The sequence below is a fragment of the Diprion similis genome, chromosome 8 (assembly GCF_021155765.1).
Source record: "Diprion similis isolate iyDipSimi1 chromosome 8, iyDipSimi1.1, whole genome shotgun sequence".
NCBI lineage: Eukaryota > Metazoa > Arthropoda > Insecta > Hymenoptera > Diprionidae > Diprion > Diprion similis.
Window position 1 is genome coordinate 26,710,394 of NC_060112.1, and position 17,428 is coordinate 26,727,821.

Below are 17,428 nucleotides of genomic sequence, written 5' to 3' on the forward strand. Positions count from 1 at the left end.
GGTGCTGCGCGGATCTCGAAACCAGCCGTCGTCGTGCTGAATGTGTTGCGAAATTGCGAATTTCGTTGAACGTCAGTTTCATGATAACCCTGCAGGTGCCAGGGGGACCTGTAACGTGTAGGTATAATGAAGAAAGTTGAAGAAAAATAAGGAATTCGTGGGGGGGGGGGGGGGGGGGATGAGAGAACGAGAAAATTGCCGTTCCTAGAACGGCAGCAGCCGCTTGATTGATCCTCGCAGGCGGTTTTTTCTTTCAGAATGCAGCCGATTTGAGCGGGGATGAGGAATTCTAGCTTCCGGTGCATTGTCGTTTACTGTATTGTACGTCTGTAATATATAAGTGCAGCGTTTCGGTGTTGGACTGCTTTTATAAAGACTAGACGGGCGATACTGTGGGGAGAAACTTTTTCGGGAGTGAATTATATTGTTTTCTGGGAAAGAGAGGAAAAAAAAAAAAAAACTGAAGGAAAAACTCGAGCGAAAAGAACAACGAGGAAAGTACCGCAAGGACAGACTCTTCTCTCGTTCAAATCTTGCGCCAAGATCTTACCGCACCGCAATAACGGCAGAGAAAGAGAAAGAGAAAGAGAAAAAGAAAAAGAATAATAATAGGTGAAAAAAATTAAATGAAAGAGCTAAATCTTTTCACGTATCTCCTTCTATTCTATCCGTTTGCTGTTGTTGCACTTTATCCACGACAGTACGATATAAATAATAACGCTAATGGTTTTATGATTTCAATTTTATAAACATTCTCTTTCATCGACCATATATACGTATATTGCTGCACGAAAAAGAACTTTATGCGCTTGAATACCGAGTCAAGTTTACAGAGATTTTTTACTTTCCTAGGTTGATTAAACCTTTGACGATTTTAATTTCAGCGCTCATCCCACTAAAAAGAGGGCTGTGAAGAAGCTGATCAAGGAAGGCAGATTGGAAATGACTACCGGCGGTTGGGTTATGACTGACGAGGCGACATCCCACATTTATGCGATGCTGGACCAGCTTATCGAAGGTAAAATTGCCGTTATCATTTCAGCCAAGTATTACTGCGCTAAACTGCGTTATTCCTGAATTTTATGATCCTGCACTTCGCTCTTCTCTATCTTCTCTCTTTCGTATCTTCCCTGTGTATTTCAATTTACGAAGATTCTGATTTTTTACTTTTTTTACTTTCGAAAGTATAGAGATGGAGATGGGGGGGGGGGGGTGAATAATAAAGCATTTCAAAGGTGAAGTTATTCGATGTATTTCAAAGCTAGGGTAATTAGCTGTCTCTCATTTCCAGGCTGCTTCTCTCGAGCCTCAGCCAATGTATTTAATCCCTTGAATATGAGGCAGTTCATTCCATTTCGACCTGCGTCCGACCCTCGAGCTCTCGGATTTAGCCCGTGATTTTTCATATGATTATTCTCACATTAGAAGGCATAATTTTTTTTCAGATTTTTTTGACATGTTTCGAATTCTCTACAATTTTTTAAAACTGATTTTTTACTGAACACGACAAAATTGAAAAATTACACCGGATTTTTGAGTATTTTTTTTTATCACTTGATTGAAAAAAACATTAATTAGAAAAATAATGAAAAAACTTACAAAGAATTTGAAAAAAATTTCAGTAATCCGGTGTGGCATGTGAAAATGTTTCAGCAACTATCCATAGTAGATTGACTCCCGCTTTTAATTGTTTTAACGTTTTTTTTTCGGAAAAAGTTTGAAAATAGTAAGAGGAAAAAAAAATTTCGATATCTGACGCCCGATTTTTCAGAAATTTTCCAGATTTTTTAATTATGTCGATCAGTAAAATCATTTTAAAAAATTGTAGAAAATTCAAATCGGGTTGGAAAAATGAAAAACAAAAAATGAAAATTGTACCTTTTGATGTCAGAACAATCAAACAAAAAATCGCGGGTCGAATTCCAGAGGTCAAGCGTCGAACGCACATCGAAATAGGATGTACTGCCCCATATGGAACTTTTTTTAATTGCCATCATCTTTTTTTTTATCCAGAATAACCCAGAACCGAGCAATTATTGGACAGAATAAAAGCTATCATACGTATATGATTTTCTTTCGATCGAGCGACATTTTATGTATTTTCCACCTGTAAATTACAAGTAAGAATCGAACGTACAAATCTTGTCCATTGTTTGGAAAAAAATATGGCGGTATATTATTTACTTTGAAAAATACATTTTTATATTTCTATGATAATTGGAACGGTTCACATTTTGAAACATGAAAATTAATAAATTTTCTAAATCGATTCAGTATTTTTGTGTGAGAAAAGGTTTTCATCTTCAACTTTTTTACATAACATATATTGCATAAATATGCAAAGCTGCAATTTACCAAAACGCATGTCTGAACTATATTCGAAAGGTAGAGAGCAGCGTAGCGTTAGAATAACAAAGTCTAATTAAATTCCGGAGTTCCTTTTTCATCGGGTGAAAGAGGATCGCAATGAATCTCATGCATATGCATAATACCACTCCAGTTTTGTGAATTGCATTCAGAAGTCGCCGGTTTCCTCGCAGCTTCCTTAACGCTTCTCTGGTATATCCATTTAAGTTGAAAAAATCCTCGGCAGTCGACACTTTGCTTAACCTGTGCCTCAAGTCCCCTTCAGAAATATAAAATAACGAAATTTCAACCACATTTAACGGTGCAGAGGTGAAAAAATTACCGTTCACTATACAGTCATAAAAATCCTAATATTACGAGTATTTTATATTAATTTTCTCTCAATATTCATATCGAAGTGAGGGAGAAACTAAAATTACAATCGTATGTGCAATTCGAACTCAATCGTGTAAATGATGATAATTAATTAATAGATGAATATTGATTTATTGTTAGATACCTGCGGTTTAATTAATTTGCCGAGAAACTCGGTCTTCATACAAACGAGCAAATCTCTATTGTCGGTCCTCCGCAGCTTCCTTGTCGTCTTCTTTCAACCTGCAGCAATAAAAATTACGTGATTCGCGATTGCGACAAGGAGGACTGCGAACTACTTTATATCATTTGCGGTTAATCAGGCCTCGCGTCGTTACCACGAGATTGGAGCGACCCTCGAACGAAATCTCCTCTCGACAATTTTCCACCCTTCGTTGCACGTAGGTCATTGTTGGCCACATTTCCTGGCTCGAAGCCTGCAGACGCAGGATCTATATTACCGAAAGAAATTAAGGAATCGAGGAATCTGCAATCACTTTGCCAGATTTATTCTACAGCTTTTTTGTACGAAACACATTAACCCGAAAACGACGCTGAAGAATTTTCAACCTTTACATTGGATCCACTCGTTTCCATGTCTGAAAGAATATGTATATTTCTCGAAAATGATATAAAATCGTCATGTTTTTCGTGACACCGCATATATACTCACGAATTATGCGACGGGTTTTTCCGTTTCTGCTTACATTCGGAATAAAAAAGAAGAAGGAAAAAAAAAGCAACGTAAGACTCTGAGGAGCCGGTTTTATGCCTACAAGGTATTTCTCGAGTGCCGTTTATCTTAAATTACCTAAACGGATTACGTGGCGACACGACGATCTCGACGTGTCTCGACAGACCCCCACGGGACAACGATGCCTAAAAACTTGGCTTTCTTCTCGCTGACGAAGTCTAAGGTTCTCAAGGAACTTGGAAAACCGAGAATACTACAGAGGACGAAGAAACTATACGTCTTTCTCACGAAACAAGAAATTTATATCCAAAATGCCCGTTAATGATATGTGGAAAGTATCGCACATATTTGCAAAACAGACAATAAAGAAACAAAGCAAGAATTCATATTTTTATAACCAAAAGAGAGAAGAATTTCGTTGATATGAATTGCGAGGATGGAATCTTTGGACGGAATGGAGAAACGGGGGGGAACGAGCTTCTTAATTTACTCTACAAGTTGCGTATATACATATATATATATATACATAATATATAGTATATACACATATATAATGTATATGGATATAAATATACTGCAGAGTTAAATTAAGTACGAAATTCTAATTCGACAATTTCATTGAATTATTTATACCCTCCGCTTCACTTTCTCTCTCTCTCTCTCTCTTTCTTCTTAGTCCTTACCCTTGAGTTGAACTTGAAATAATGTAATTTCGCGATTGCGTTGCCTGATGCTTCAAGGCTGACGGTTCTTCCACTATTTAATTCTCCCTCAGTGATTCTAGACTGCTTTCAAGCTCTTATCCGTGCGAATATCAGGCGCAAAAGATCCGGGGGATAAGTTTCGGCGACTGGTAAACGTAGCTTTTTTAATTCAGGCTCTTGAAACTTTTTTTTTTCAATCAAAGTCGCGCTGTACTCATCGATGCTTACGGAGCTCTTAACGCTTCCTTTAACGACGCGGATACCTATAATGACAATTATTTGCATCGAAAGTACCGTACTCCGATGGATTTCATCTTATTGAAATCCCGATACTTACTCCGTCTTTTGAAGATTCTCGAAAAACACTCACTGGCAAGATCTTTAGATCATAATTTAGATAATAATAACTCACTAAAATCGAAGCTCGTTCTTATGATGATAGAATTGGTCCATTTCATCGAAGACTTATAAATACTCGCGGCTTTGTCAACTTTATAAGTACAAAGGTGCTTATAAAGACCCGTTGTACACCTCGAAAACGCAGGGATGCAAAACTCCTATACCGCTCAAGCGATCAGAGTAAAATTTGGACAGTTAATGCCTTATTTTGGCAAAAAGTGGAGCGTCTTTTTACTTTTTTAAAATTTGGAAAAAAATTTTACAGATTGGTTACCACCCACAGAAATTGGCCAAATTTTCACAGTTGCACTGAATGGATCGAACTATCCGGTATGATGCCACTCGGCGGTGATAAAATACACATTTTGAGCCCAGTACCATGAGATTTGATGGTGAAATGACGAAATGGCAGCTGATCTGGTTTTCGCTTACGAAGTAGACCGAAATCTCATGTTGGCGACATTTGTTACCGACATTTCGCGCATGCCGGATTCAATCTGAAATTGACTCGCACAAGTCTCGGAATCTCTGAACAATAACAAAACGACTCGGTTCCTCACGTTCTGTTCAAGAATACAGTTGCGCATTTCGATTATATTGCACAGTAGAATGCAAATGGGTTAACGTGTTTCGCTGCTATTCTTTCGGCATTGAAGCGTACAATTCCGGAATAAAGTTGGCAGTACTGCATCGTTTATTATCATTGCCTACCGATTCAAAAAGTCAAGCTCTGTCACCGGCACCCCATGTATAAGACTTAGGTTAGGTTAGGTTAGGTATGTAGAAGGGTTGGAAATATGTTCCTCTACTCGTCAATTGGTTAATTGGGACTTCGAACAGTTGGATCTTCATCTCTGCACAGAACTTGATGGATCAAGTGTCAGATTATCAGGACATAATCAAAGTTTTTCCGGCAGGGATTGTTCGCGAGGAATAAAATATTTAAACCTCCATAAAGTTCGGAGAGTTGGAAAACGGCGCTTACTTGAATTCGAACTTTGCAGAGTGCGTTCGTTCCGCCATGCCCTCTAGAACTTTATGGTTAGTGTAACGAACCTCGAGGACGACGGGAGTTCGTTCAATGGAAACTCCAGTTAACGCCGCAGTTATAAACCCAATTCGGTCAAGCGACGACGGTGCATGTCAATTATTGTCCTCGCGAATCGGGCAGCTGTGCCCTCGATACTTGTTCCTACAATGAAAAGTTCACCGCGAATAAAACGATATCGGGTCAACTTCGAGCCACATAAACCACCGTCATGTCTTGTTATCAGCTTTGTCATCAACGTCAAACAATCCCAAACGCTATCGGATATGTTATTGTGTATTTGCTTTCTACCCACGCTTATTTCATTCCGGTGGCATGTAATTTGAAGCTTTTAGGGCTGCCTAACCCTTTAATTCACCCCTATGAATTCATTTTTTTCAGCTTTTTATTTATTAAACTACGTTTTTTGTAACAACTGCAGAGTTTTTTAGTTCCGTGAGGTCCCTGAAATACTTCTGAGTCTAAAAAAAATATAAAATTTATCGGAAACATAGCATATTGAAACAAATGGTCCGTCCATGTTGGATCCGTTATTATCCATTTTCAAATTTCGAGTTCAGATTCGTAATCAGTGACTTCAGAAGCCAATGCATGCAAAATTTCAAGTGAATAGGTCTAGATCTGAAAATTTTTGAACATCAAGAACACTCAGATTACTTTGAATTAAGATTGAGCTTAAAGAACTTTCGAAGGGAATGTGAGATGGAACAATTCGCGTTAGTTGTACACTTATTGATTTTGAATTCAGACTTCCTAGATACCGATCTATTTTTGCCACCTACTTTGCAAATTCTACAGAGGTGGCGACTTTTCTAAGCATTAGTAAATGCCAATTAAAACGAGAGTTAATTGGATTCCATTATCCAACCTCGGCGCCATATTATAGCTTCGAAGCAATTATACGATTTCTACAAAGCCCCTCAGTTTTTTTCGCGTGTACAGTTCGAACCTCCTGAGACCTGAGACTGATTTCAAGGATTGTCTGAACACGTTTTGAACCATCTGTTATTCGCATGGTCACTTTAAAAACCGCGAGTCACTCGCTGCGAGAAAAATACTTTGAAATATTAAAAAAATATTCACCTAATGCAGCCATCAAAGTTCTGCTCTCGTTAAATTATCTAACCGGCTTTACAAATCCAATTATAATCCGTGTGTTCCCAAACTCGAAGAACCGAAACTATAAACTCACGGCTGTAACATGCGAGAACAATTTTCATCGCTTGCAACTCACGATGATAATATAACTTCATTCGAATTGCTTTAGATTGGACAATTAAACGTATATATGTATATAGTATAATGGAGCAGACATAGGTATTCCTGAGGGAATAAAAAGTTCACTTCGGTATAGGAGTTGCTCGGCTTTAAAACTGAAATGAATTATCTGAAACGTGTTTCGAGTAAACATGAGGATTTAGGGGAGTGAAGCGGTAAACAGTCCCAGGAAAGTTTTGGCGCCGAAGAGTCCTTAAAAGTTTCGCCTCTTCTTTTCTCCTATCCTGCGCAATCTCATTTGAATGCAAATGTCTGCGGCTTCCTTGGGGCAAACTGACAGAGAAGAATTCTGGCCGTTCATCACGATAGTTTCTATAATGTATATAAAATACATTTATGCCTACACAATATGCTCAAGTACTTCTATGAAAAGACCAAGAATTTAAAAGTTCCCCATAATTTCAACGCACACGCTACGCCATAACTTTCCTATATCAACGATCGGTTACATCAAAACCCTTCTACTTTAAAACATACTTTTAGCAATCGTTTCGGTAATCGGAATACGAACGCTTTTAGGTAGGTCGTTTCAATTATGAATTTTATCCACATACAGCGATACCCTCTCTTATCTAGACCCTCCAATAATTCGGAATAAATTTTGCTGCGTAAGCTCGGTTCGATTTGACGAAAGGGTCCCTCGTCGGCGAGGCAGAATTTTCAATACAGATCTACAGTAACACGGGGTGCACGAGTCCATGTTGCACGTAATCGGGAAATATATTTCAACGAACGATCGGGTAACCATGCCATGTCGTTTTACCGGATTAACGGTAGGGGGGAGACTTTTTGCTGATAAACAAGGGCGATTTCACGATTTTTCCAGCTCCTCCTCCTTATTCTCCTCGGTTTATCGCATCGCGAAATCCCTCGGATTGTCCGCAGGGCATGGGCTAGAGGACGAAACACTTGAAAAAATCCACCCTCGTATGATGAGTGTGCTAAATCCTCTTCCCGATCGTCAGCCGTGATTACGTATCCAATGTACGTTCACCCTTACAACCTCTAAAACTGAAAGCCAGTGTAGCTAGATTTGCAAAGTGGAATTTTGAGGCTGAGCCCGTGTCCTTAAATCCATTTTTAGTGTCCTCGTGGTCTTGACGGAAAGTTTCGTTCTCGGTAAATCAGATTCATTCGAGGGTGAAGGAACTTTCGGTGGACGCTGGACCAAATGTAGGAAGAAAAACTTGCTCGAAATCTTCGCAACTACAGTGTGAGAAAGGTTAGAGTGATACGGTTGTGTGTCAGCGCAAACGAGACCAACATGCCTGGAGATAATTGAAACTAGAGATAGTGTTACGAAAGTTAACCGAAGAGTGCGAAAAACGATGAATCTAATCTCGAACTTTTTCACCCTCAATCTGTTCCAAGATTAAGTTGTCAATCGGGGTGTTGACAATGGCTGTTGTCTAACGAAGTGTCTCTCGTTCCAATCTAGATATAATATCTTCCACTCTATTTTCAACAACAAGACACAACTCGTGTGTCGGCATCAAGGATCAAGCAGTGAATGAAAACGAGGAGAAGCTATGAGTGACCGTGTTCGGTTTGGATCGAATCGAAAACGGTCGGTTACACGAAAAATTCTTTCACCTCTCGAAAGAAAGAATACCATTTTCTGAACTACATGTACAAAGGGTGGCGCAAAAAACCGACCATTTTTTTTTTTTTTTCGAGTTTCATGTGACAAAGTGTTAGTTTTTGACGTTTTAAGAGCCCACTCCAAAGGACAGTTCAAAAAAAAAAAATTTAAGAAGTCGCTCCACATTTTTAAAAACGTCAGAAATCGTCAAAAATCGATTTTTTTTTTTTTTTTTAATCTTTTTCCCGTTACGGTATAATTTTATAGACAAAAGAAAAAAAAAAATAAGTTTCCGAAAGTTTCAGTTCAAGTCGCTCATAATTTTTTTTTCAATTTTTTGGTGCGTTTCTTTAGATCTTTTCGAGCAACCTTTTCATATTCATATTGAAGTTTCATAAATTTTTTTTCTTTAATTTAGTAACAAAGAATCGATAACAATACACCACAAAATACAAAATCAAACAAAATACTGAGAATATAATTTTTTTAATAAAATTTTTTAACCATTTTTTACATTTTAAAAAAGTTGGAGCGACCTCTTAAAATTTTTTTTTTTGAACTGTTCTTTGGAGTGGGCTCTTAAAACATCAAAAACTAACATTTTGTCACACTCACACAGACTCAAAAAAAAAAAAACGGTCTTTTTTTTGCGCCACCCTAATGTACATGCACTACATTGCAGACCTTCGACCGGATTAACCTTCATCCGATTTCTCAATACGTATAAAAACTGGATCCGGGGTTCAATCGGATAAGCCGGGCAGACGTTGAATTCCCTAAAGATCGACATCCAAGAGTTTCAAAAATCCAAATCTCTCAACTCTGACGACAGCTTCGAACAAATTGCTGCTGGATCAGTGACCCGTTCGCTATCCACCCCCGCAGAGATCGAACTAGTCGGAGTCCTTGGGTTCGATGGGTATAACCGGGATACGCCGTCTAACTAGCGCTGACTTCGGGTAATTCTATTACCTGCCGAGACATCCCGCAGGATTAATTTTGCGGCTTCCTCGCACTTAATTCTAATGACAGCGCCAACCCTACCTACACTGCCCCCCCCCCCCCCCCTCCCTTTCTGCGGGATCTTAGTAGTGGAGGCCCGTTTCCCATTTCATTGAACAACCAGCCTGGAATTACATACGGTTTGTGGGGTTCATGCACACGTCACACGCTCACGCGAATACTCACGTGTACGCGATTTAGCGAAACTTAATACCAGCTTTGGAATTAGGGATCGAAAGTGGGTTGCTTGTACAATTGAGCTGATCAAAGGGCCCGAGCCGGTGTGGAGCGCGAAAATTTCTTGAGTGCCAATCGAGGCTTGACGGTTCAATTCGAAACGTGAATTTATGCCGCAAACAACAAAAAAGGGGGATTAAAATAATATCGGAGAAAAGAGAGTGGGGCTAGGATGGCCTGAAACGACATCGAGTCCAAGCGCCTAATCAGCCCGATGATCTGAGCTCTATTATTCCAGGAACACTCGCTTCGCGAATGAATAAAACAGAACAGAGAGATATAAACGCGGACGCTTTATGATATTACCTCGATAGATTGCTGTCCAGGGCCGTAACAATCGGTCAAACTACCCCGCAAGCTAACGATAAGCCAGAATGTTCTTCGTCGTATATTTATAATTCGCTTATTTTTTTTTAAGGTAGATGGGTATAACTAATCGTGAATCGCCATCTTGATCGAATTAGCGAAAATGTTATTTGAGCCCAACTCTCACTTCAAGCCTCGCCTAACGTGCAGCAATGGGACTAAAATCAAGAGAATCCAGTATCCACCCCTGCATTCGATGTGAGACCATGCGTGTGCTTGTGCATTGAACCGGTTCAGTGTCTCTAACAAACGGCCGGTGACCCCGCCCATTTAATTTGACCCTGCATTCATCCCCTGTTCGTGACAGAAGCGTCGATACGTTGATCAGCGGGCGATGAAAATACTCAACTCCGCTCGCTGTGACTCGCTAATCGCTTCGAGTAAACAGCCAATTCCATATCACACGCGGAAAGTGAAAGGCAAATACAGTTGGAAATATTAAAATCGCAGGCTGAGGCAACTACACTTGTCGATTCATCGTTCATATTCACGTGGAATATGCGTCGATATGAATGCAACACCACATACATTGCTGCCAGTACTTGTCGCCTCTCTATACTGGATTACTGGAAGCTCGAACCTTATCTCGCCCTGACCATTCATGGCATTCAATCAATTCTGTTCTTTTCTTGCAGGTCATCAATGGCTTAAGACGAACCTTGGTGTTGCACCGGAATCCGGGTGGGCAGTGGATCCGTTCGGTCACGGAGCCACCGTTCCGTACCTTCTCAAGTCCTCCGGGCTTTCGGGGATGGTGATTCAGCGGATTCACTACGCCTGGAAGCAATGGTTTGCGAAAAAACAGTACGGCGATTTCCTCTGGCAACAACCTTGGGACAAGAACGGAGCGACGGGTATGCTGACGCACAATCAGCCCTTCGATATATACAGCATAAAACATTCATGCGGTCCGCATCCCCACGTCTGTCTGAACTTCGACTTTCGGAAGGTGAACGGCGAGTACACCGAGTACTCGGTACGAGCGGTGGACGTGACGAAGACCAACGTCAAGCAGATGGCTGAACTTCTTCTCGAGCAGTACTCGAGGACCGGGTCACTCTTTCCCCACAACGTCGTGCTGATGCCTCTCGGCGACGACTTCAGGTATGATCATCCGACCGAGTGGGACCAGCAGTATACCAACTACAAGGCGCTCCTCGACTTCATCAACGAAAGGAAAGACGAGTACAATGCCGAGGTTGTGTTCGGAACGCCGAAGGAGTACTTCCAGGAGATCGAAAAGAGGTATCAGCAGTTCCCGACCCTAAAGGGTGACTTTTTCGTCTACTCCGACATATTCAGCGAAGGCAGGCCCGCCTACTGGAGCGGATACTTCACGACGCGTCCGTACATGAAGATCTTGGACCGAGAACTCGAGGCGAATCTGAGGTCGGCAGAGATTCTATACACGGTGGCATTCAATGTCGCCAAGCAGTCGGGTCAGGACGTAAAACTCTTCGAGACGTACTTCGAGAAGCTGGTCAAGGCCAGAAGAAACTTGGGCCTCTTCCAGCACCACGACGCCATTACCGGTACGTCGAAATCCTTCGTTATGAAAGACTACGCTCTTAAGCTCTTCGAGTCGATATCCGACATGACGAGCTTGCAGAGCTTCGTCATACAGTCTCTGGCCGTTACAGCACCGAAAGGGAACTCCGTTTACGTTTTGCCAGAATCGGACAGGGACAGCTACGAGAAGCTTCCCAAGAAGATTCCGATCGTCGTCAACAATCTCGAGACGCGTCAGATCCTTCTTTTCAATCCGCTAGCTCAGACGCGGCAGGAAGTTGTGACCCTAAAGGTGACATCTCACCTGGTCCGGGTTTTGGATCCCCAAAAAAATCCCATCCCGTATCAAATTCTACCGGTTATGAACGCCACCAGCATAACACATGATCTATACACCGTCCTGTTTGTGGCGGAACTCCATCCGCTGTCGATCGCGGCCTATCACCTCCAACACGTCGAGAAGGTGTCCGCCGACGTTCTGTCCATGGTTTACTGTAGCCGGTGCGGAAAGGATCCGCTCTTTCCGATAAAGTCAATGCAGACGGGGGACGTGCAGCTGGAAAACATCAGGATGAAGCTGCTCTTCGATGGTCAAACAGGATTCCTGAAGACCGTTACAAAGAAGACTTCCGGCAAGATAATGCAGTGCGGAATTCAGTTCGCTGCCTATCCTTCTGCCCAATTTCACAGCGGTGCCTATCTCTTCATGCCCGATCCGAATCTGCGTGACACCGACAAGGACATCCTCGAGGCTTACACTCCTAATCAGAAAATCTACATCGTCTCTGGGCCGCTGAGCTCCCGGCTTACGGTGGAGTATGGCAAGCTCCTGGTTCACCACGTGTCCATTTACCACGTGGACAATAGCCTGGGTGAGGCGATCTTCCTCAAGAACGTTGTGGACTTTGAGACACCGCCGAAGAACAGAGAGACCGAAATGTTCATGAGGATACAGACCGACATACAGAACGAAGATCCGCCCGAGTTTTACACCGACTTAAACGGCCATCAGATGCTGAAGAGGACTAAGATCGAGAGGATCGGTATAGAAGGGAACTACTACCCCATCACCACTATGGCCTACATCGAAGACGCGACCCACAGGCTTACCCTGCTGGTCAACCACGCCCAGGGTGCCGCCAGCTACCAGCCAGGCTGGCTCGAGGTGATGCTGGACAGGAGAACCCTCTACGACGATTCGCGGGGGATGGGCGAGGGTCTCCTGGATAATCGGAAGACCGTCGTCAAGCACTGGCTGCTCCTCGAAGACATCAATAACGGGAACGGAGACAGTTACTCCCGGGCGTCGTTGTTCGCCAATCACATGAGCAACGCGCTCAACTACCCCGTAAACGTCTTCGTTTTATCGGTAGACGGTACCGAGCAGGAAGTCAAGGTCAGTCCGGAGACCCGCCTGGTCAGCCATAGCTTTCCGTGCGACGTTCATCTGATGAATCTGCGGACCAACCATGACCAAAAACTCTCCCATTTCCCAACCAACACCGCGCTGATGGTTCTCCATCGACAGGGCTACAGCTGCGCCGTCGGTACCGATACTGTATTCAAGAACTGTCCACTTGGCGACCGATTTTCACCTGCCACTTCGTTCTACTCCCTCAACGCTAACGTGACCAAGACTTCTCTGACCGGGACCAAAGCTCACAAGCAGCTGAACGATGGTTTCAGAGAGATCGGTATCGTCCCCATGGATGTCGAGACGTACAGTATACGGTTCGTGTAACAACGCGGTCCCGCGGATGGTCTTTCCCTGACCATTCATTCAGAGTCTGGACGTTAACGAGGAGTGATTGCTTGCCTCGATTGGGATGCAACATGATTCGGGCCCGGCCAAGCAATCTGACCATTATTATGTTACATTCGGTTTTCGTATAAATACTAAGAAATATCATCGTAGATAAGTTTTATCTCCAAGTATTATACCTCTTGTCACTGAATGCAGGCGTCTTCCGGTATGTTGCATCCGGCCAGTTGGGGCTCGCAACTTGTAATTCTCACGTGTACATATCAGCCTGATTAACTCGACTATATTTATATCATACTCTCTGCCTATTCCGAAGATTATATTATACCTACACAACCGAGAAAAGACAGGGAAATAAATCAAGTATTAAAACTAACGTATTTTCGTATAATAACAGGTATTTAAAACCGCGGCGAGAGACATAAGCGATGTATTGCTGCACAAAACGATGCGATATTCTCGCGGTTTGATACCGCTAATTAAAAAGTATTAATCATGACTTTTTCCACACAACATATCTGATTCGCTTCTGTGAATACATTTTCAAACTGCGTGTACGAAGTCAGATTTTCGATGAAAAGAATCTCAATGGATCTTATTTTGTTTTCTAAAAATCAGAGCTTTGGGAATGATCGAGCGCCAAGATTTCTTCATTCTGTTCCGATTTACGCGCGGTTAAAGAATCACTAATACGGTGTATCGCAGCAGCAACAACAGCAGTAGTTTATTTAAACAATAATGAAATTGGTATATAAAATATATTTCGTGTACACATGACGTGTATAATAATTATAATGCAGGAAAATTCGATATATATACGCGGGTATACCATTATATTTCAAGACGAACGCGAATGCATATAAATGTTCTTCCAATTAAATTCGAAAGCCACGGCAGAGGCTCGAGATTCCCGTTAACAATGTCTGTACGATAATTAAATTCTACGATATATTATTTTGCACGTATGGAAAACCAGCATCCGCGACGCATAATTAACGCCCGACCAATGGCAAAAGGATACTTTGTCATAGCTTAGGGTTTTATTTAACAATATTGATTAACGATAAATTACATTACAGCAACACATTACCAGTAAACGAAAGCCAAAGTCATATGGTATAAAATGCGATGAAACACTGGCGGCCTGGGTTACGCATGATATTTATTTGAATGGATTTTAACATGAATCTATTATATGTTACAGCAGTTTATACAAAAACTGGCGATCAATTAACCTATCCCGTTGTTATTATTAACATTATTATTATTATTATTATTATTATTATTATTATTATTATTATTATTATTATTATTATTATTATTATCATTACTGTTGTTAATGTGAGGATTATTATTAATAATGGATCGTCATTGGTAGTATATAAAAATGAAAGACAAAAAATACGTAATTTGTATGAGTTGTGTCGGAAAAAAATTGGATAACACTGAGTAACCTCACCTCGCGAAAGAATAAACAAAATGCGTATTGATACGGTAATCATTCCCCTATAATGAGTGCGGTTAATATACATTTAGTGCGTCTAGAAGAATTGTTAGGTCAGATTATATTTAATGTATACACAAGAGCTTCTTGTTTATACATCCAATTTCTTGATATATTCGTTTGCTTTTTCGTTAAATTATCTTCTAGAAAGAGACTGATTTGATTGACTGAATCGTAGAATTCTAGAACTAGCCAATTGTTGTCCTATGAATTTTAATTTTTTTAATACACCTCACAGTTTCGATTTACCGATAAACTAAAATGTTCGCATCTTTTGTCTGATCAATGAATCGATATTACGCAAAAGCGTGAATGTATGAATTTAAAATTTTCTACCGCTACGAAAAATTTATAATCATCTGAAATTATGATCATGTGTACCAAGACACAACTGAAAATTTACTTGATATTATTTTCCATCAGGATTTCTATACGTATACAATATACGTAGGTAGGTACATGACGTAGGTTTAATCTGTAATATAGAAAAAAAAATTGAATTACTAAAGTGTATATGTATAAGAATTATAACTATTTAATTACACAGGTAGGTAGATTATACTGTAATATATTCTATGTTTGTGCTGTCTTTAGAGAAAAAAAGAAGATATATATATACATAAATATATATATATATATATATATATATATGTTATAGATATATTGTGTATATTAGGTGCGTGTGAGGTATGTAAAATAATTAATAAAACATGGTTTGCGCCATGGCAATTTTTAAATTCAAATTCATTTTGAAATTCTTGTACATCATCGTCGACTTATACATTATTATGAACGCTCAATTAGGCGCGAATGAAAAATGATCAGAGAGCAAAACTATTTATAACAGTATGATAATTAATTATACACATGATGTTATTTATGTTGCGATGTAATACAATTATATTTATTAACTAATTACATTAGAGAAAAAAAAAAAAACAGACACACATTATACGTCATTACCTCGTCAATATAATTTCTATCTTTCGTGTATTATAGTCATATGTTGCTATGACGCCAATGATAAATAATAACGCAAGGCCACATGCGGAATATGATTCTAAACAATAATCGTAAAAACAATATTTCAACTTGCTGAAGACTTTAATGTGCCACTCGAGAGAGATTCAATCGGTTCGATTGGGTACACAGATGTAATTACACGTAACGGGGAATGAGGAGAAAGAATAAACTGCGAAACAAGACTATAAATGTACAGTCGCGTATTCATACGTGTCTTCACTTAAAGACGAATATTAAACGAAGTTTAATTACAAGTTTTAACGAAAAGACGCCGAGTTTCGGATAGTATAATAAATTTTAGACCAGTCCTTCGACTGATGAGCCCTTGACGTGGATTTAAATGTCTCTGCAGAAAGTTTTGCTTGCGCTTCCAAACAGACTCGAATGAAATCCGTGTTTTCTCTCTTGCCATTGTTTTTTTGAATATCGCGTCAATTTACATGTGCTTGAACAAGGTATTGTGTAATCTGTGCCCCTCTCAGAAAATGTAATGCTCGTCCGTCTTTATCAATTCTCAACTGCCTCCGATCGCCGGAAATTATTATTCGGTATAATCGAGTAACACAATGCGAAACTCTTTGGGTGTGTATACCGCAGTGTATACGTCGGATAGATGAAAGTGGTTATCAAGTTCGGGGGGATGAGATGAATTGTAATTTCAAACTTTCGCCAACTCGTTGGGATTGAGATTTCGTGACTGCGCATATGGGAGAAAGCAAGAACTCGAGGAAAATACGAAGAAGCAGCAAAGAAAATAGGGTGGAAAAAAAAATTGAGACTAGAATGGTTTTTCGAGTTCGAAAGTCAGGGGCGAAGACTGTTTACCAATAATAAACTTGCCTCGCCGCGTCTTTTCGCAAAGTGAGCACGCCAAGTTTTTCAAAGTTTTAGAGAGTGCTCGTTGCTGGCATATTCTTCAGCCAATCTTCAATCCCTGGACACCTTCACCTGACTATGAAAAATCCGAAAAACTTTCTCTCCATTCGTAACAATGTTTTTTTATTAACGAACGAAAAATCGAGCCGTTAAACGCGGGGGAGGATGCTCAAAATTATAAGGGCTTAAGGCGTGTCTCGAACGCGGATTAAATGGAGAAGACAAAAAACAGAAGGGAAAAAGGTTGGCAAAAGCGGAGACGGCGAGCTGGAGATCGGCTTAGGGGCATTCGAATGTTTTTTGTACGCTTCAACGGCTCTCCCCGACTACAAGGGTGCCGTGTAATATAATGCGAACTCGGCGTTCGTCTGGCGAGGCTCCCTAAATGCCTTCATGAGCCCACAAGATGAATTATTACCACCACGATTGCTCTTTTGACGGCGATCCTATTGCGTAACCAGACACCCGCGAAGAGCCTTTCTTTTTCTTTTATCAAAATTTGGAAATGAAGATCGAGCGCCCAGTTAACCGACTACTTATTATTGCTTAATCTTAAGACGAACGCAGGGCAAGCTAAGAAGATTTGTTTTTTCGGTTGCAAGATCTTTTCAAATACACATTTGACTGAAAGACGCTGGTTCTTATTTTGTATAAAATGAAAAACGTCGAGTCTTAGCGGAGCAACGTTACTATCCGTAACTTAGTTTTTCGTGACGATGTATT

At 40.5% G+C, this 17,428-nt stretch overlaps 1 protein-coding gene across 1 annotated transcript in view; it reads left to right on the plus strand.

Annotated features, from left to right (window-relative positions):
* LOC124409432 (alpha-mannosidase 2) overlaps positions 1–13,888 on the plus strand; it is a 42,671-nt gene extending 28,783 nt beyond the window's left edge. The window contains exons 4-5 of the mRNA XM_046887034.1: positions 885–1,018; positions 10,667–13,888. Coding sequence (XP_046742990.1) covers positions 885–1,018; positions 10,667–13,281 — 2,749 coding nt within the window. The 3' untranslated portion in view covers positions 13,282–13,888. The remainder of the gene's footprint in view (positions 1–884; positions 1,019–10,666) is intronic.
* Positions 13,889–17,428: the final 3,540 nt, after the last annotated feature.